Source organism: Sorex araneus, chromosome 1 (assembly GCF_027595985.1).
Source record: "Sorex araneus isolate mSorAra2 chromosome 1, mSorAra2.pri, whole genome shotgun sequence".
NCBI lineage: Eukaryota > Metazoa > Chordata > Mammalia > Eulipotyphla > Soricidae > Sorex > Sorex araneus.
Genome location: NC_073302.1, coordinates 298,706,175 through 298,726,206, shown reverse-complemented (window position 1 = coordinate 298,726,206; position 20,032 = coordinate 298,706,175). Strand labels below are relative to the sequence as shown.

The following is a 20,032-nucleotide window of genomic DNA, read 5'->3' as shown; positions in this document are numbered from 1 at the left end:
CCGGGTCCCCGCAGCCCGCGGCGCGTCCCCGTCCTCCTCCCCCGCCCGGGCCGCGCCGGGTGCCAATGCGCCACGCGGGGCGCGCGGGGCGGAGACGACGCCAAGGCCGCCCCCACCCCCGCGAAAAGTGCTCCCGGACGAAGATGGCGGCAAGTTAGCCGGCGCGGCGATGCCGGTGGCCGCTCTCGGGGGGCGCAGCGCGGGCCGGGGGGTCCCGCGCCGGGCGGGAGGCAGCGTCCGCGCGCAGTAGCGCCCCCGCGGCCGCAGGCGCCGGGGCCATGGGGAGCCGCGCGCGGCCCGTGCCCGGCTGACGGCCGCAGGGGAGCTGCCCGCACCGCCCCGCCGTCCTCGGGCCCCGCCGGGCCTCCGCGCCGCCCGCCCGCCCTCCGCGATCCGCCGCGCCCGCCGCGATGGGGTCGGCCGCCGAGTAGGGGGCAGCGCGCGCGCCCGGCCGGCCGCCGGGGGAGGCTCGAGCAGCGGCGCGGGCCGAGGGGGCAGCGCGGACGCGGGGCCGGGCGGGGGCGCGCAGGGCCGACCCCCGAGTCCATGCCCGGCGCGGAGCCCGCGACCCCGCCGCCCTCCCTGTCGGGTCGCCCCGGGCTGCGCGCTCGCAAAATATGACCAGGGGTGCTTGGATGTGCCGGCACGATGACGACGGCCTGAAGCTCTGCCTGGCGGCACCCCGGGAGAACGAGAAACCGTTCATCGACTCGGAGCGGGCGCAGAAATGGCGACTGTCGCTGGCCTCGCTCCTGTTTTTCACCGTCCTGCTGTCTGATCACTTGTGGTTCTGCGCCGAGGCCAAGCCGAGCCGCGCGCGGGACAAGGAGCAGCAGCACCAGCACCAGCGGCAGCAGCAGCAGCAGCAGCGGCAGCAGCAGCAGCAGCGCCCGCGGCAGCAGCAGCAGCAGCAGCAGCATCAGCAGCAGGCGCAGCAGCGGCCGCGGCAGCCCGAGCCGTCGTGGCCCGCGCTCCCGGCCGGCATGGGCGCCCCCGCGCCCCGGCCGCTGGCCGCCCCCGCGTCCCCCACGCTGCCCCCGTCGCGCGGCGCGGGCAACCAGAGCCAGGCGCTGCTCGCGGGCCCCGTGGGCCGGCCGCTGTGGCGCCTGGAGACGTGCTACCCGCCGGGCGCGTCGTCGGGCCAGTGCTTCACCGTGGAGAGCGCCGAGGCCGTGTGCGCCCGGAACTGGAGTCGGGGGGTGGCCCCGGCCGGCGCGCGCTGGAACTTGTCGGATTTCTACCTTTCCTTTTGTAATTCCTACACACTCTGGGAGTTGTTCTCGGGGCTGGCCAGCCCCAGCACGTTGAACTGCAGTCTGGATGTGGTGCTCAAGGAGGGCGGCGAGAGGACCACCTGCCGCCAGTGCGTCGAGGCCTACCAAAACTACGACCACCACGCTCAGGAGAAGTACGAAGAGTTCGAGAGCGTGCTGCACAAGTACTTACAGTCGGAGGAGTACTCGGTGAAATCCTGCCCTGAGGACTGCAAGGTAGGACCCGGCCTCCCCAGGTGTCCGAACTTCCCGCGCGCCCGCCCTGCCCTCCCCTGCCCTGCCCTGCCCTGCCCTGTCCTGCGCTCCCCTCCCCTCGCCGCCTGCCTCCCCCTCCTGGCTGACTTTGGGACTCCCGGTGTGAAGTTGGGGGTGTCTGTGGCACAGTCGCCGGCCTAGACCTCTCATACAATGTAGCTGGAGTTTTTATTGATCTCTTAAGTCCCCACCTTTCAAACGCTTCCTTTTAGAAAGGCAAACGGGTATGTGGCTGGGGTGTGTGTGGGGGGGGGGGGGTGCGGGGGACAGCTGTGGGCTGTGTTCTGCTGACCCCAGGTCAAGTGGAGAGAGTCCCAGGCTGGAGCATCTTGGCTTGGCTCCGGAAGCTCACACCGAGTGTGACAGTCACATCAGAAGGCCGGTGGAGCAGAGGGCAGGCCAAGGGGAGTGTCCAGGGAACCAGGCGTTGGGCACCAGCCTTCCCCATAGCGGGTTCTTCTGTGGCGTGGGAAGTGTGGTGGCCTAGCCACCACGTATTTCTTGGCTGGCTGGGATTTGCAGTCTTTGCTGGGACGCTGGCACACGTCTGGACGTGCAGAGTTGTAGTTAAGCGTCTGGTGAGCGATGGTCAGGGTTAGGCTGCTTACCGGGCACCTTATGTAATTAGCTTGCCTTCTCAGGAGTCCCTGGGGTACCCGATGGCAAAGTGTCGAGGCTGTCAGCAAAAGTGCATCCACCCCTCGAATGACTCGTGTTCTAGTGAGTGTAACCATGGCTCTAGTCTGTCCTAGAGGCAAGTTTCTAACCTTAAGGACCCACTAACCCAGGGGCCCTTGTCCCAGTGGAGACGCCGCTGTCCGTGGTGCTGAAGCAAGATGTGCCATGAGGGTTGAAACCGAAGCCGCTGCAGTGACCTTTTAGTAGGGAAGAAATAAGACAATCTCAGTACTCCGTAATGTCCCACCTCTTAACTTCTTCAAAAACACAATAAAACAGTATTACTTTTCAAAAGAAGTACACCAAACTCCCTTTCTCTTCGCCTCTCGCCCCATCCTTCACAGGGAGAGAAGAACTGATCCTTTTCTGACTCACTTGCTCTGTACTAGGCTAGTGTCATCAAGGATCAAAGGGCATCCGAGTGCTTGTTTTACAAGGAAACTAGGCAAAGGGGCAGCTATTTAAAATGAATGCAACCAGGAGCTGAAGTTTACTTTGGACTGCTTGGTTGTGTTTTTGACGATAAAGCTAAACTCCAGTCGTTTTTTTCGTCAGTGTTAAGACTAGAAGTAGATCTTCTTTACATGCATAACATTGAGAATATTGAGTTTTACAGCACGAATTTAGATTGTTACTTCACTGGATGACTGTATCTTAAAATCTCCTACCCCAATTTTCCCTAAAGCACACTACCATAAATCAGGCTGTAGCATTAAACTTACTATTAATGGTACTACAAAGAATGACTATTATATTTATTGCATAATTACCTAAATTGACAAGATTCATCGTATCAGAATCATACTGATAAGGAAACTGGTGTTCTGCTAATTCTGCTACTAATACAAATGTCACAATGTTTCCATTGTATTTATGACCAATGTAATTTCTTGTAGTACTTTAAAGCTACCTGCTTCACTGAGTCTATTGTCTCATAGAAATTTCTAGTGATTCCAGTTTTCAGAGGTTCTATATTTAAAAGAGGTAGACAAGGTCTGCCTTGTCATAAACTGCAGCACATTTCAAACATGTCTGTCATACATTTATGTTCAGAAGTCAAAATTTTAAATAGTAAATATTAGTTTTCTTCTTGATCTGAGTTAATTCTCAACTTTATGTCATCATTGCAGTAGGTGTACTGTAGGTTGAACTGGTTTATCCTATTTGGGATACCTCTGGGTTATGTTTCTGTAGAAGAAGTAGTTATTCATTGTATGAACAAAGCATCCTATAAAAAACCTTACCCCCCTTTAGAAACATTTATTCTTCACATTAAAAATTAAGCACATATTTTGATTTTCTTTTCGCCATAACACAATTTTATCTTATCTTTGATTCATGCAGTTATTTCTTGGGTGTAAGACTTGTCAATTGAAACATTTCTTATTCGATAACTTCAAAAATTAGAGCATCATAATTAATGCTCTATGTTCTTGCTTAATCACTTATAAATTGATTTCTTAGGTCCTTAATTAATATACAACATTTTAAGATTCTGCAAAAGTAGATCAAATTTCTTTTTGGTATGCTACTGTGGACGAATGTACAAACTTTATTACCAGTCTTAAAATGCTACTTGTAGGCTTTGAAGATGCATCAGAAATTCTTTCTAAGTACTTTTCCTTATCTTAAACATATTTACAATGTAAAAATGACTATCATAAGGGACTTGATTCAAGAAAGCATTCCATATAGTTGTTCATATTTTAAGAAGGCTGCTAAGTAATTAGTAATATATTGTGATTAGGGATATATTCATCATAAGCCTAATTTTCATCATTTATAAGTATATTTGTGAAAGTTACAGACAAAATGAAAAGGAACATTGCATTTAATCACATTAGTCACATGTTATTAAAATGCATATTTTAGAGGAATTAATTAATTATGCAAAATCATAAAAATATTAATATGATGATTTCTAACTTTTGTAAGTTAAACATATCATTAACTTTTAGTTCCAGTTCTCCGCTTATTAAAAATATACCCATTTATGAGTCAAATTAATATTGATTAGGTTTAATTTTGATTAATTTTTAAAATAGTTTTGACCTATTGTGCTAATGAAAGTTCTTAACATTGAGTTAATACAATCATGGAAGCCTGGTATGAGTCACATGCTCTTAACAGTCCAGTGTTGCAGGGAATAGTATTGTAAACTTTATGTGGGAGCATTTGGTAGCACATAATATATCATTTTCATCCAAACATCCTCAGGAATAAGTGTTATTTTCTTTAAAAGAGCAGAAACATGCACGTGTATCTTGAATAATGCTAGGAAGTAAAGGCAAGAATAATTGTCCATGCCATTACGCTGTAGCATTTTCACTGCTGTATTACATAAATCAAGTACAGATTAAATACATTAAAAGTTAATGATATTCAGTTTTATTTGTATTTCTCACTATCATTCCATAATGTGTTTGACTGTAACAGGAATTCAGCAAAAAAGTAAAATTCTTCATAGTGGCTGGCAATATTTAAAAGACCCAAAATATTTTAAGTTATAAAACTACATATATATATATATACACATATATACATACTTGACTTTGACTTGAATGTTTTTCTTGAGTATGGTGTTATTTCTCTCCGAGTAACCCTTAAAATTAGATATTTTAGATGTGGGTTATTTAAGGAATGTCCGTTTCTATGTTTTCCAGAAGCATTTGGAGATCCTAGTAACTGTTCACTTATGATACCTAGGCCAGATGGCCACTGACTTGGAGGCTAGGTTCTAACATAGACCATTTCATCACCTCTGTCCTTCTCTGAGAAAGAATTGTCATCCTGATACTTTATGAAAAGTATACATTCTCTTATTCGTATGTCTTCAACCTTAAAGTGAATGTTACTGCTTACTTTTATTTAATAGACACTGACCAATAAAAAAGGATCTGCCAGTATCAGGCATTGCCACACTTGGGATACCTGGAGTTTTTTTTATTTTGTCTTATTTTGTCTTATTTTCAGGAAATCTTCATAAGCATTAACCAGTTTGAAAACACAGAATTTGGGTTACATAACGTGCAATTTGGAGAGAAAAATAAAGACTTTAAAAAATTCTTATTTATTTTCATATCATGTACTCTGCAAAGCTTGTAAATGGAATCATTTGTTTCTTTTGTACCCAACAATTCTCTCCAATAAATAGAGACGCTAAAACCTTTTCTTATGCAAGTTAGGTAGCACATTGTCCATGCAAAATAGATCTTCTATAGCCTGCCTCTTTACCTATTTTTAAATCTTATTTTCAGAGTTAAATTATTTTTCTGCAAAGGCAGCCTGACAATGAGATTCTCACTTTATGTTTGATTAAGCCATTTATGAGGTAAAAATCATCATAACCATCTTTATGAACTTCATTAAAATTTTTTTTTGCTCTATGTAAAATATTGATTTAGTTTTATTTTTATGTGAAATCACCTGAATTTTTATTATAATATTAAAGGCCTATTGTTTAGGAGACTAAATGATGTTTGTTTTGACTTTGAACCTATAACTGGGTGAAATTAGTGACTCTATAGGACATAATTATAAACACTGGTTTTAATCACTTTTATTCGATGAGTTTGACATTTGCATCGGTAACGTAAATTAACATGTGAAGAAAAGATAAATCAAATATTGTTCTTGGTTCCACGATCCACTTTAAATCACATCCTAGATAGTTGTCCACAGACTGAACATGCAACAAATATACAGATACCCATTTCAGACGAAAGAACATTTGGTCTGAATGATGTGCTCTACTGCTTTCACGTCAGTTGCCAATTTCCTGTTGAAATCTTCAACTTCAGTGTTGATGCGTCATAGAAGCATGCAACATTTCCCGGCTTATATTGATACACACAGCAAAGATGATACCCCGATATCAGGACACATGGAGTCTAGGCAGGCAGTGACCCTTGGGGTTACATTGGCCTATCGACAGATGATGGAAAGTGACCCTCGTCTAAGAAATTCAGATTCATTGGTCTGGCTTTTTGTGGGAGATCTTCCAGAGTCTCCGGCACTGCCTCTCAGGTTTGAGGACCAAGTATTAGCTGGGGTGAGAATGCCTGTCACTCCCCTGCCCTCGTACCTCAGTCGAACATCTTTATTTTGTTAGCTGGATTGATGACAGCGGAACACAGGCGGATTTTTTAAATCTTTATTTTTAATGGAAAGAGCAGTAAGCCCTCGGCAGAAAGCAGAAAGCCAAGCACATAGTGATGGAGAGAGTAGGTGGACCAGTGTGGGAAGGGAACAGGAGCAAAGGAGGGGGCTGAGGCAGCCTGTGGGCTCGGTGTGAGGTTGGGTCTGTTCCCTTGAGTTTCTCTGTCTGAATGGAGCACTTTTGGAGACAAGTTCAAGGCCGTGCAAGTACATGAGCACAGGGCCTGAGCTGAGCCGAGGCTGATGAGGTGAACTTGCTCTGAGTTGTTCTGCCTTTAATTTTAGTCTGCATTCATGGCTACATTTCAGACACTTTCTTTATTTTTTGTTGTCTTATCTTCTCTTTTCTGTTCTTTTTTTATGATTTTGATTTTTTCTGGCCTCCCCCTGTGGGTGCTCTGGGCTAGTCCCCGCTCAGGGTCCCTGGTGGTCTGGGAGGTCCTGTGGGAGATGGGATCCAGTGAGGGTTAGCCACATACAAGGCACAGGGGTTAACCTCAGTGCTCTCTCTTGGGCCAAATGGGGACTCCTCAAAAATACAGAGTTGTCAAAAAGAAAAAAATCTTGCCTCGTCTTAGCATTTGGCATGCTTTCAGTCTATTCTTTCTTTGTATATTTACTCTATTAAAATTCAGAAATTACTAATTTTTTATCTTTTTTTCTCCATTGTGACAGGAAAAAGAACTATTTCTACAACACTAAGGCTAAGCAGTTGGTATTTATATAGCTTCTAAAAGCTACAAACTGCTAAGCAGTCATCATTTACTAGCAAGTTTAATTTAGGAATTAGCTCTAAAAGTGTCTTACATTGTTTTAGTTTGAAATGATAATAATATCAGTTATATTGTGTGACTTTAACACTTTTAATTAAGGTGCTATGAAAATCTAACTTTAGGTCATGTCTAATAAGAACTTTAATATTTTGTTATAAGCCAAATAATATTTATTTAATTAAACCTCCCCATATATTTCTGATCTTTTAATACCCATGTAAAAATCTTATAATACCTACATATGAATATTAAAGGATTAATAAAATAAAATATATATACATACAGTGGTATAATATTAACATCATGCAACCACAATAGTATAATACATAGCACCAATAGAAACAAGAAATTATTAACATTTGCCTCTCTTACTAATAAGTAGTTAATGCTTGATATCATATATACTTGTATCCATGAAATACGTAATTCTTAAATATTTAAAAGGTTAAGAGTTCGTAAGTGGTTTTCCGCTCTTGGTCATCTCTTTTGACATTCAAACATAAGCAAAATGCTGTGAAAACTAACCCAGGTGGTTGAAATAATCTTACACAAAATAAAAAGTCTTGTGTCTGTTTTCCTGCTGTTTTGGACCTTGGCCAGGCAGTCCCACCATTGCCCTGTGCTCCATGACGTACTCACTTCTAAGGGAACACCAGGATTCTGAGTGTCAAGTGCTGCCCCTCTCCGAGAGAAGGGGCTCTGCCCACCTGCCTGTCACTGCCTTCTTCCTGTTTCTGGAGGCGTTTCCAGGGCCCCTGTCTGCTGGGGGACCCGTGAGCAAGATCTTTTCTTTCTTTGTTTCTCCACATCCATCAAAAATGAGCTGTCTTCTTCTTACTGAACTACCATTGACCTCATGAAAACTGGCTAAGAGATGTGTGCATGATTCCATAATGACCTAGAGAATGAGTTGAATCTCTCCTCAATGGAAGTGTTGGAACCAGCTTTGAGAGCAGCGAACAGGGTTTAGTGCTTATTAGAATCCAGAAACTTGTCTAATTTACCTCCTCTTCATATCAATTCAATGAGGTGTGTTCACAGACTTTACAGACGAGGAAGGTGAGGCCACACAGCAACTGTTTCCAGTTCAAAGGATGGCCAAGGTCACACCATCACTTTCAGTGTGGTGTTTCCCCCTCTCCTGAGGAGCACTCACAAACACGTCTGAGAATGAAGAGATCAGTAACATCATCCCACATCCACCTAGATGACCACTGTTAAAATCTTCTTTTGAAATTATCATGGAAAACATTTTTAATGATTTTTTGTTTTGAATTTATCATTAAAAGCTCTTTCCAGATGATATTGCAAAGTATACAGGAGTCATTGCCGCTGAGATGGGGGTCCAGGGTGCATGTCCAGGGACCTAGGTTGGGGGCAGGCTTGGGACAGGACGGGTGAATGGCAGGACCTCTGGGTTGCTGGGTGCAGTGGGGGAGAGTCCTGCAGACAGAACATGTGAAGGAGTGTTCCAGGGAGGAAAACAAGGCTGACATTTTTAGTTGAGATGCAATTTGGGGTTGATATGATATGATCAACCCCAAAAGATATGATCACCTTTTAGTTGTGACTTTGTGGATGGGGCCTCCCGGGCAGTGCTCGGGATGGATGGGCGTCCCTCCTGGTGATTCTGCCCCAGCCTGTCTGGTGGTTCCATGGGAGAGTCCAGGATGCAGACCTGTGTAGAACCCGTGGTTCTAAGGTCTCACCACCGCTGGCAGTGCGGTGGACTTCCAGGGCCATGAGCAGAGCTGTGGGGTACTGTTTGGTACCAGGTACTGAGTTTGGGTGAATCGGGTGAATGCTTGAGCCCTACCCTCTGCACTGTCTCTATGGCCTCTTGTGTGTGATTTTTAATTAAAAGTCCAACTTTTATTGTTTTCGCAGGTGTTTGAGTTTATTAGTTGAGAATGACTTCAGGTTCCCGGCGTCTATAACATTTAGATATCTCAATTTTTATTTCAACTTGATGAGTTTCTTATAGACTGTATTTCCAGACAATGAAATTGATATCCAGAGTTTCACCATATGAACTTGAGAGGACATGATTCCGCGCCTTATACTGTGTGAGGGCTGTGTGGAAACTGTTCACGTATCTAGGGAGATGTTAGAGCTCGTTTGTCATGAACCACGGATCTCAAGCCAACGCCATTGTGTTTCATTCTCTATATGACAAAATTACCAGAAAAGAATTTTAATCAAGGCATTCACTTGGGACAGTTTATTTGTTTCGAAAATTAGCAATGTGATGAGACTGGGACAGAAGAAAATGAGGTCAGGGAGACCAAAGCTCTTTTTTTTCCCCCCTCTGGGGGAAAAATGAAGACTGTGAACCAGCACACGCCAGTGGAACATTTTTTGTGTATGGAAATGTTTCTATTCCACCAAGTTCAGCATGTCTAGCCATTAGCCACAGGTGGCAACTGGGAACTTGAAATGTGTCTAGACTAAGTGAAGATATGAATTTTAAATTTTTATATAATTTCAGATGTCTGAATTTTTATCCATGTTGGGCATAAAATTTATTTTTTTTTCTTTTTGGGTCACACCCAGCGATGCTCAGGAGTTACTCCTGGCTTTGCACTCGGGAATTACTCCTGGCGGTGCTTGGAGGACCATATGGGATGCCGGGGATCGAACCCGGGTCGGCTGCGTGCAAGGCAAACACCCTACCCACTGTGCTATCGCTCCGGCCCCATTGGGCATAAAATTTAAAGATGACATGGATTATGGAAGTGACGATGAAAGGCAGGATTCAGGTGCATTGTCAGAATTCAGATTCAATGAGGAAGCATCTCACTGGAGTATTATATGAGGTGAGATTCTGGATGTTGATGTTATTTAATGAGATAGGAGATGCAAAGGAACAATAAGCCAGGTCAGGGAGTGAGGAAAGAAAGGGGATCGTTACAGGTATTACAGATAGTGTTATCAGACCCAGGATTTGGCTATGAAGTTCTCTCTCTGTGTAGGTTTGATCTAATCTCTTTGTGACAGTAGAAATTAGATGACATAACCACAGTAGATTATGGGAGACAAATGTGAAGATGAATCCTAAGAAAGGATAGAATTTAAGTTTGTGTGAAGGAAAAAGGCAAAGACTGAGAAGGAACAAGGGGTGAAAGTGAAAAAAGTGAGTGAGGAGGAAATGGAGGAGAAGAGAGAATGTGGGAGGGGTGATAAGGAAAAGAAAGAAAGAATCATGAACCTATTGAGACCCAAAAGCCCAAAAAGCAGAGGGAAAGATTTTTAGAGGCAGAATCAGTCCCGAGCTTCTAATGGTGCAGGAAGGGCATGCAGGCTGAGCCTGGAAGTAGGGCGCTGGATTCGGCAACTAGGTCTCCTTGATCCCGCCAGAGTCCTTTGAGCAGGAAGAGTGCTCCCACAGGAAGGGAGGATGGGATACGTGGAAGTTGAGAAGATGGAAGCTTTTCCTTCTCCTTTGGAGATGCTTGGTCGTGAAAAGAAAAGGAAAACCAGAGAGGTGATATATGTGAGTCTAAAGAGGTAAATATTTCTACATTGAGATGATCGATAGAATGTGCACGGCTTTTGCGCTAAGATTCCAATATGAAATTGGTGGGAGCAGTTTTGGGAAATATTCAGGAGACAATACATTCCCCAGAAGTTGGAGACCCCAATGGCTGCAGAGCCCCTTGTTTTGGGGACGGAGGGTTGGGGGAAGAACAGTTGAATCTTGTACATTCTACTGGCCACCTGAGATCCTTTGTCTCATTATATATATTTGAAATGAGACCCATGTCTTGCATTCAGGATTGTAAAAATAACAATAGTATGAGCTTGAATATGCTTACATGAAGTAGAAAGCTCACTTTTGGGTAAGATGAAATAATGATTTTATTATTAGCAATTAACACCATTGTTGACAATGTAGTATCATTTTTTTTTTTTTTGCTTTTTGGGTCACACCTGGCTACGCACAGGGGTTACTCCTGGCTCTGCACTCAGGAATAACTCCTGGCGGTGCTCAGGGGACCATATGGGATGCTGAGAATCGAACCCGGGTCAGCGGCGTGCAAGGCAAATGCCCTACCCGCTGTGCTATTGCTCCAGCCCCAAGAATGTAGTATCATTAAGAATTATATAATGATGTTGCTGCTAATTGTTCAAAAGCATTTGTTCTGTTTTTTGGGGGGTTCACACCCAACTGCTACTTGGGGATTGTTCTCGACTCGGTGCTCAGGGTCTCCTCTGGTATTGTTCATTGCCGGGGACAGGGGAAGTCATGCAGGGGACCAGGCTTCCAGCGTGCAAACAATGCCCTTCAGCATTGGAGTCATCTTTCTTCTCCGGGTAAACTGTCTTAGGCTCACATTGACCTGGGATTCAGTGATCTGTGGAGAGAACCCTCTGAATTCAATTCAAATATCTCTTTATACATTTTTTTATACAAACAAGTGGTAGAAAGTTCTAAACATAGGAATTGAAAAGCTCTAAAAGAAATATGATGGCTAGAATATTGGGGATAGACTGGGTTAATTTGAAGTTTTATTAGTATTTATATGACATTATCAAAGTTGCTTTAAATAGGACTCCAGGACCTCATAGGATGCTCCTCAGAAAGAAACGGCAGTCTCCTGGGCGTGGGAAAGCATCTCATCCTAAGGCTTGATGGTGCTCAATAAATAATCACATTTTGTGAAGACCCATGGTGGAGAAAGCCATGGGGAACATCTGTAAAATTAATATAATCTTAGCTTGAGATCTCATATAAATTTTCTGGTAAGCAGCACTCATTTACTAGAGTTTTATGAGGAGACTTGGCATTTTGCATGGTGAAATTGCTTTGTTAGAACTGCACGCTTCTGTGTCTTTGGGAAGGTGACTAAATTATTGAGCAGTGCTAATAAAAAGAAAACAAAAGTTCGGCTGTCGTGAAAATGTTTCATTTCTAAAGCTTAAATCTTTTCTCTGTTATTTCAGATAAAAAATTTAGCATGTGCTGGGTTTTGAGCACATGTTCAAAACGGATTTGAATTCTCAAGGGATTCAAACACTGCTGTTCACAGCTCTCTGGGAGGTCAAGTAGAGAAACCACCGTAACGATTTTCCATCTCCGCAAAACTAAAGGATGAAAAAGTCATGGGGAAATTTCTATGTTATTTCGAATATACGGGGCATGTGTCTGAATAGTCCGAGCCACCCGCTGGGAACTTTGCCTTATACTTCAGCTACATGGCATTGAGTTAGGTCTTTGTTTACCCTTTGTTTGTGTTCCATGCCTTCCATGCCTCCTTTACCCATCCCGCTATCCCTCGTTGTTTTATTAGTAGAATAAGGACTATAAGTGGGGGGTAAAGACTGATTTGGTACTGAAGTAGAATCAGCATGCAAAACATGGCAAATGCCGTTGGCGGATATGGACAAGTGGAGTGGATGGTTCTGGGTGAGAGCTGGCTCGCCATGTGTCCATCTCCTACGTAAGAAGGCAAGGTATTCTGTCGAGTCATGGAGCTCTCCCAGCCTGGAAAAGTGATCTGAGGAAACTAGGGGTGCTTCGTGACAGTGGGTCACAGAAAGGATGTGGCTCTCTTGGCTGTTAAGGGCCTCTCATCTATGTGCTGCAAGTCGACCAGATGAGATAACTTTAAACATTTCATGCAGCATCATGTGGCAACAGAGGAGGTACACAGAAGTGGTAACTTTGCCTAGAGAGATTGTACTTGCGGAAAATCCCTGTCAAAGAAAAAATTCCATTATACAGAAAAGAATAGTCTCTTAGGTTTGCTCATGGTAATAATACTTTGGAAAAGTGAAAATATTGACAACAGCAACTCTTTCTCTTTCAGTTCTTATTTCAACTCTTTCAGCCAGAATTTTTTTGCTTTACTTAGGCGGTATATAAAATTTCATGGTGCAGGTGGACCTGTCTTCTTGGTGGCACACAGAACCAGGGTCAGAAAGACAGTGCCAGGATTAGCTGCTTGCCTTCCGTGAATCAGACCTGATCTGCTCCCTGGCACCACGTATGGCTCCCCAAGCACCATCGGGAGTGGCCCCTGAGTGCAGAACTAGGAGTAAGCCATGAGCATTGCCAGATACTGTCCCCAAAATACAAATAAATAAATAATCAACTACAAATGCTTATCGTGAAGATAGATGGGAACTGAGTTAGACTAATCCATGTGTGGTTTATTTTGCTATTGCTGATACACTGTTTGAGCATGACTGATATACTCAGGTGTTAAATGCAAAGTCATACTGCTTAGCTCTTGCACCTAACTGCGAGGAGATGGACGTCCTCTAGTTAAAGTGCGATGCTGGACACAGGCTCCCCATTTCCTCAACCACGATGGGAAGTGTGTCTGATGAAGTCTACTAGCAAAAAAGGGGGGGAAAACACTGTTTCCAATCTTAGTGATTTGCTGCAGTTGTGATCAGCGGACAAGCACTGGCCTTGCATGCGTGAGCCCTAGGTTAGATCCTCAGCACCACAGAAACATAAGATAGTCAATTTTCAGTGAATTTGTGATTGTCACAAATTTGTCCAAACTGTGGGTACTTTCATCGTTCAGAATACTGCTACCCGAGCTTGTTTAAAATGTCTACCTTGACGGGACTAGAGCGATAGCACATCGGGGAGGGCATTTTGCCTTGCACGTGGCCGACCCGGGTTCGATTCCCAGCATCCCATATGGTCCCCTGAGCACTGCCAGGAGTAATTCCTGAGCACAGAGCTAGGAGTAACCCCTGTGTATTGCTGGGTATGACCCCCCCAAAAAATTAAGGCAAAAAAATGTCTACCTTGATATAGCAATAGATAATCAAATGCCAATCCACATTTTAAGAAAACACCAAAAGATTTGGGTTATATTTTTCAGGTGGGAGCATAATTGGGTTTATTCCTGGATCTGCACTCAGGAATAGTTCCTGGCACTGTTAGGCATTGAAGCAACCCTAAAAATATTTTATATTTTTACTATGAGAATGTTCTTTGCCTCACATATGAAATGTTCAAAAGATTTGAAACTTAAAAATATCACTGAACCTTGTTAGCTTTCCCCACATACCAGACTTACTTAAAAATCAGAAAAGTATTTGTTCAAAATTAAGTGAGTAAAAGTTTCATGAAAGAGTTTGAGCACTGTTTTATGATGTCATCTTTTTCTGAAAGAGAGCTGCGTCTTCTCTGCCTGCTGAAAGCGAAAGAGCAGAAACAAGCTGGATAATTTCATCCACTAAAGCCAAAAGACCAGAATAATCCCGAGGCTTAGAGACTGTGTGACTTACTTTTGCAGTCCGGAGAATCATTATATTCCAAGGAGAAATCAAGTCCACAACAGTTGAAAAACCGAATAATCGATAAATTCATCAGTGAAGCCAAATTACACTGACATGGTTCTGTTCACTCAGGCACGGCTCTCCTCTCTCCACTGGAATTTCCGGACAGATTGGGTAGAAGAAAGACAATGTTCGCTTAAAAGTCTAAACTGAAACGATAGGAAAAGATCCCGTTTTTACCGTAAATGAAAATTCCAGTGTGGGCTCAGAACCTTTGCATGTAGCACCCGAGTGTATCAATCATGCTCAGACAATATCTCTAAAGGCCCTCTGTGGCACCCAGCAACCCCGCCCCCACTATTTTTCATGTCAAAACTATAGAGATGAATTGTATGAAGGTTAACTTATAGACAGTTTAGATTGAAAAGATCTTACCTTCACTCAAGTGTATGAAATAATTTAAATGGCTCGATTTAGAAAATATGTGGGATTAGGGAACCCCTTCCCCCCAACGTCTACTGATCCCAGCCCTGGCCAAACACAGCAGGAATGACCCACCTTGATAGCTGAGACACCCCCCCCCCCCCCCCCACACACACACCTCTACTGGTTCTGCCCTGAATTATCCTACTATTTTTTAGTTAAATACCATGACAGTGTTTGTTGAATTCAATTGGGCCTCTTCTCTGAGTGATCACTGGAATCTCCTTGCGGAGGTATGGTGGGTGTCTTCCAGAGGTGCACGGATGCTGCCACAGAGCATGCGGGTAACTTTATTGGCAAACCTGGTCTTGGGTAAACATTTCCAGTACCTTTTCGATATCAATACCTTTTGTGTGGTGGAAGGAAAGACAATATAGAGATAAATGAATATTGATTTTTGAAGATAAGTTCTTGTTGGAAACGATTCTCGGGTAATTCGAGCACTATTATCACATGCTGATAATAATTTAGTAATTTAGGCCTTGTGATAAAAGTTAGCATACTGTGCTCTCTAAAAAAGAGTAAACGATCTTGTCTTGTCATGTGTGATTTGCATACGAACAGGGAAAAAGTCCAAAATACATCTCTATAAATGCTGATTTTCAAAGCAAGGGAAGGGTGGGGCGTGTAGGGAAGTGCAGAAAGGTTCTCCCCCAATCCTCGAAGGTGTATGAACGAAAACAATAATAACAGCTGTGAAATTCTCATAACCCAAAAGCTAGTGAGTTCATATTCTATTCCTTAATAAAATATCTTCTCATAACAAATTTTATTTTAAAGTGAAAGAAAAATTTCAGTTTTTTATCAAAGTTTTGAAACCAGAGTAGTGGTGGAATTTCAGTCTGATGTTGTAATTTTTTATGAAAAGTTTGATATGTCTGCTTTCAGATACAAAGGTTCAGATAATTACAAAAGGCCAACTTTATAGAATACAGTGATTCATATTTTTTGCTGTCAAGCAATAGAAGTTTTAAAATAGTGGACATCTAAACACAGTATTTTACTTCTACATGATTCTTTAAGGCTAGTTATGGGTTTGGAAAATCTTCACTCCATAGCTTGCTGTGGTCTCTTAAAGGAAGAGACCTTTCCTAAACCTTCCTGAAAGAGAGAGTTTTAAAAATTTAGTGTTGTTTTCCCGCACGGCAGAGCCTGGTAAGCTACCCGTGCGTATTCAATATGCCAATAACAATAAGTCTCACAATGAGAGATGTTACTGGTGCCCGCTCAAGCAAATCAATGAGCAAGAGGATGACAGTGACAATGACAGTGTTGTTTTCCATATTTGTAAAATTTTAGAAATCTATGTCAGTGCTTAGTTCTGCTGATCACTTCCTAAATTTTAAGAGACTGAAAAGAAAAAGACTTTTCTGTGGATTCAAATTGAGACCGACACAAGTTTTTACTTAACAGAAAAATATAGGAGAGGCAATCTGACAGCCAAAACTTTTATTAATACAACCAAATAGAATCAAGTGATTTTTATTTATTTTGCTGTAAGTTTGTCTATGGTGTACTAACTAGGATTTCAAAGGGGAAAAAATAATGCTTTCTCTGAGGAAATATCTAGGTAGGCCTTAATGTCCTTGGAAAATTTAAGTCACTGATGGTAAATGTTTAAAAATAGTATTTACAGAAAGTTACAAAGCTTTCAGGTTTAAATCTCAGTTCCACATGGTGATTCAATAAAAGAATAAAAAAAAATCCTATTGGAAAAAAATTTTTTAATAAAGAAAGTTCTTGTGAAAATAGCTGAGTAATGTTTATGAAAACTACTCTTTTGTATGATCTTTCTCTCAAATTTGAGGTGAAAACAATAATTTTGTGTATAATAAAGAAGTTATAAAGGAAAAAAATTAAAAAAAAATAAAAATAGTATTTACAGATATTGCTGTTTCTTCACATGAAGTGGACCAGGAGGTTTTGTAAAATAACAAGGGAGAAGCGGAACCCGAATCCTCATTCAGGGCTTCCTGTAGCTCTTCTTCCTGGCTCGTGTAAGCCGGAATCAGGCAACACTGAGCCACCCTGGCCCTCGGGGCTGACTGAACTAACGCCAGTTCCACGTCAGCCAGTGACACAGACACAGGGAAAACAATTGCAATGGGCCATTCTCTCGGTCGTTTTTGCACACTTTCATATATTTAAATTTTTCAACTATTTTTGGTTTGTTGGTCAGTCCTGGAGCGGCCAGTGATCAGTGCTGGCTGGGCGTGAAGGGCCACGCGTGGTGCTGGGGACTCCACTCAGGTGTGCTACTTCCCTGTCCCCGTACTTTGGTACGTTTAAGTGATTTGACTAAACTTTGTTTTTTTTTAAAGTCTAACAGGATTCATGGGTAGGCAGAACAAATATCACCCAAACTGGAGGGCACGGTTCTCCTCTGTTGATAGTTAACAGTTGGCACCTCGTTTTGGGGCTAGGCCGGTGGGCTTCACCCCAGGAGGGAGGTGTGGTCATTATTTACATTCTAAAGAGAAGGAAGCAGAGGTTTTTTGTTTGTTTTTTTTTTTAACTTTTTTTTATCGAATCACTGTGAGTGCCACCCTTACAAAGCTCTTCATGATTGGGTTTCAGTCATACAATGTTCCAACACCCACCCCTCCACCAGGTTACCTCCCATCACCCTCCACCCCCCACCCCCACCCCCTGCCTGCCTCTATGACAGGTGCTTTTCTTGCTTTTCTTTTCTTCTCTCTCTCTCTCTCTCTCTCATAATTGAAGTTTTTTTTTTAAATTTTATCACCATGTGGAAAGTTACAAAGTTCTCAGGTTTATGTCTCAGTTATACCGTATTCAAACACCATCCCTTCACCAGTGCCCATATTCCACCACCAAAATCCCCGGTATACCCCCCCCCACCCCAACTGTATAACTGATGAATTTCACTTCATTTTCTCTTCACCTTGATTACGTTCCATATTTCAACACAAAACTCACTATTGTTGTGGGAGTTATACCCCCCAAACAAGATAAACCTACTAAGGAAGCATTTGATAATTAGTTTTCCATTAAAAGATTGCATGTTTTCAGGTTTTAGAAAAGGTCATGAGGCTCGGATGTGTCCCAGTCCAGAATAATTGAAGTTTTTATGTGTGTCCTGTCACATAGCTACAGTAGAGAAACAGTCCAGTGCTTATTCGAAATTCTCTGCAAAGGAAAACCAGAGCTGGCGGTAGTCATAAACATGCGGGCAGGTTCCCTGAGCCCCCTGCGAGGGCGTGCTGGCTCGAGCATTCACACACGCCTGTTGCTTCGTGACTCCCCAGGCTGGCCACACGGGGCCTCGGTGCACTGGTCTCGTACCTGTCCCTTGCTTCTGAAGCGTGGACTGCTGTGTGAGACGGCCGATGGGCCTGAGACCACCCTCACTGGGAAACAGGCCACGTCACAGAGAAGAGCACTGGTGGCTCCCAGCTCTCGGAGTCCAGGGAGACTTTGAGTCACTCAGAGCCAGTGCCACAGGGGTGAGTGAGGACTCCAGAGTTTCCCAGAGTGCCCGGTGCTGTCCCCGCAGGGCGTGGACACTGGAGCGGCTGAGGGATCAGTAGCAGCATCGGAGCAACTGGAGGTCAGAGGCATTTTCTGTTTGTTCCCTTCACCATGTTATTTTCCAGGGACCCGATGTGTTGTTTTTCCTGATGCTTTTCCCCCCAAGGCATCAGGTTTCCAGCCAGTTAAGCCGTCCAAGCTCCTCAAATCTTTTCTAAGCCCTAAAACCTTAAATGAGAGAAAAGCTGGACCCAGTATGCACTCTTGTATTTCCTGACTTACCAACTTCTTAGCCTGTAGTAAAATCACTTGTTCTCTGGTGGTTTACAATGCGTCAATACATAGATAACTTCTAACAACGATAGTTTGCTGGAAGGTTTCCAATATGTGGGATGTGCCATCAAGCAGAAAAACAAAAACTGAAATACAAGGAAACAATGTGGCCTTATCTGTGGAGCTGAAGTTGTTTCTCTTTCTGATTAGCCATGCTGGTAAATAGTTTCTCAAAGCCGTAATTGTAACATTTTCTCTGCCGTGTCACTTAGTTCACTGGCAGCAAATCGTCCTGGGTTGATTTTTGTGCAAACTGAGGATTTAGGAGATATTTGATATCACGGTTCGCTACCGATGAGGTTAGGTATGGTTTAAATGAAGAGTCTGGAACTGCGTACAAATGGGTTGATGACGCTGTAGCTCTGTTCTCTGGATGTTTAGAAGAGACACTTGTCCTGCTCCTTCCATTGGACTTCTCAGTTAAGTTCCACTCTGCATTCACATGTGACAAGTGGAAATTAATATGAGAGTCCAAGTAACTACAGTGTTGAAACCTACCTGGTAACATTTTTTATGTAGAAGGCTTGAACACTGCTCATTTTTGAAATGAGTTGAAATCCTCATTTTTGTGTGTATATATATGTATATGTATACATAAATCACAGCCAACTAGTTATCCAGTGAACTTGAATAATGCATTCTCCATTTTTAAGACTCAGCATTTTTGAGAGGATGATTATTCTTCTCTCCCATTTCTACTCTTCTTTAAGTCGTTGCATAACCATCTCTGAAATGTTATAAGCTTTTTCACAAGCTTGCACATTCGATTTACCTGAAATATTTTGGGAAGAACTAAAGCAGAATGTGAATGCAATTTCTGGAAATAAACTGTTGAGAAGCACAAGTAGGTGGAATTCTATGATGGTTGAGTAGGACGTGAAGAGGTGAAAGATCACCATGAAGAAAGCAACCGGTGGATTTCCCTAGCAACGGGCTAGAATTTGTATTCAAGGAATTGGTGAGTCTAAATTTCATGGGTAATTCCCCAAATGAGAGTAAGATGCCGGATTTCTTTTCAAAGCGGAGTTTGAAGTGAAGCAGAAGTTAGTTCCAACGCAGTGGTCATCTGTTGTTGATGTTGCTGTTGTTGCTGTTGTTGTTGTTGGGTCACACCTGGCGGTGCACAGGGGTTCCTCCTGGCTCTGCACTCAGGAATTACTCCTGGCGGTGCTCAGAGGACCGTATGGGATGCTGGGAATCGAACCCAGCTCTCCCGCATGCAAGGGGCTGTGCTGTTACTCCAGCCCCTCATCTGTTGTTGTGCAACAGACTTGCCAGCCTCAGGGATGCGAAACGCCTGCTCGTTCCTGGGGCAGCAGAGGCGTGGGCGGGGCTCCCGAGTCC

At 43.6% G+C, this 20,032-nt stretch overlaps 1 protein-coding gene across 1 annotated transcript in view; it reads left to right on the top strand.

Annotated features, from left to right (window-relative positions):
- Positions 1–466: 466 nt before the first annotated feature.
- The window catches only part of NALF1 (NALCN channel auxiliary factor 1), a 555,696-nt gene continuing 536,130 nt past the window's right edge, over positions 467–20,032 (top strand). Inside the window, exon 1 of the mRNA XM_004614077.2 lies at positions 467–1,490. Within this exon, the coding sequence (XP_004614134.2) occupies positions 618–1,490 (873 nt within the window). The 5' untranslated portion in view covers positions 467–617. The remainder of the gene's footprint in view (positions 1,491–20,032) is intronic.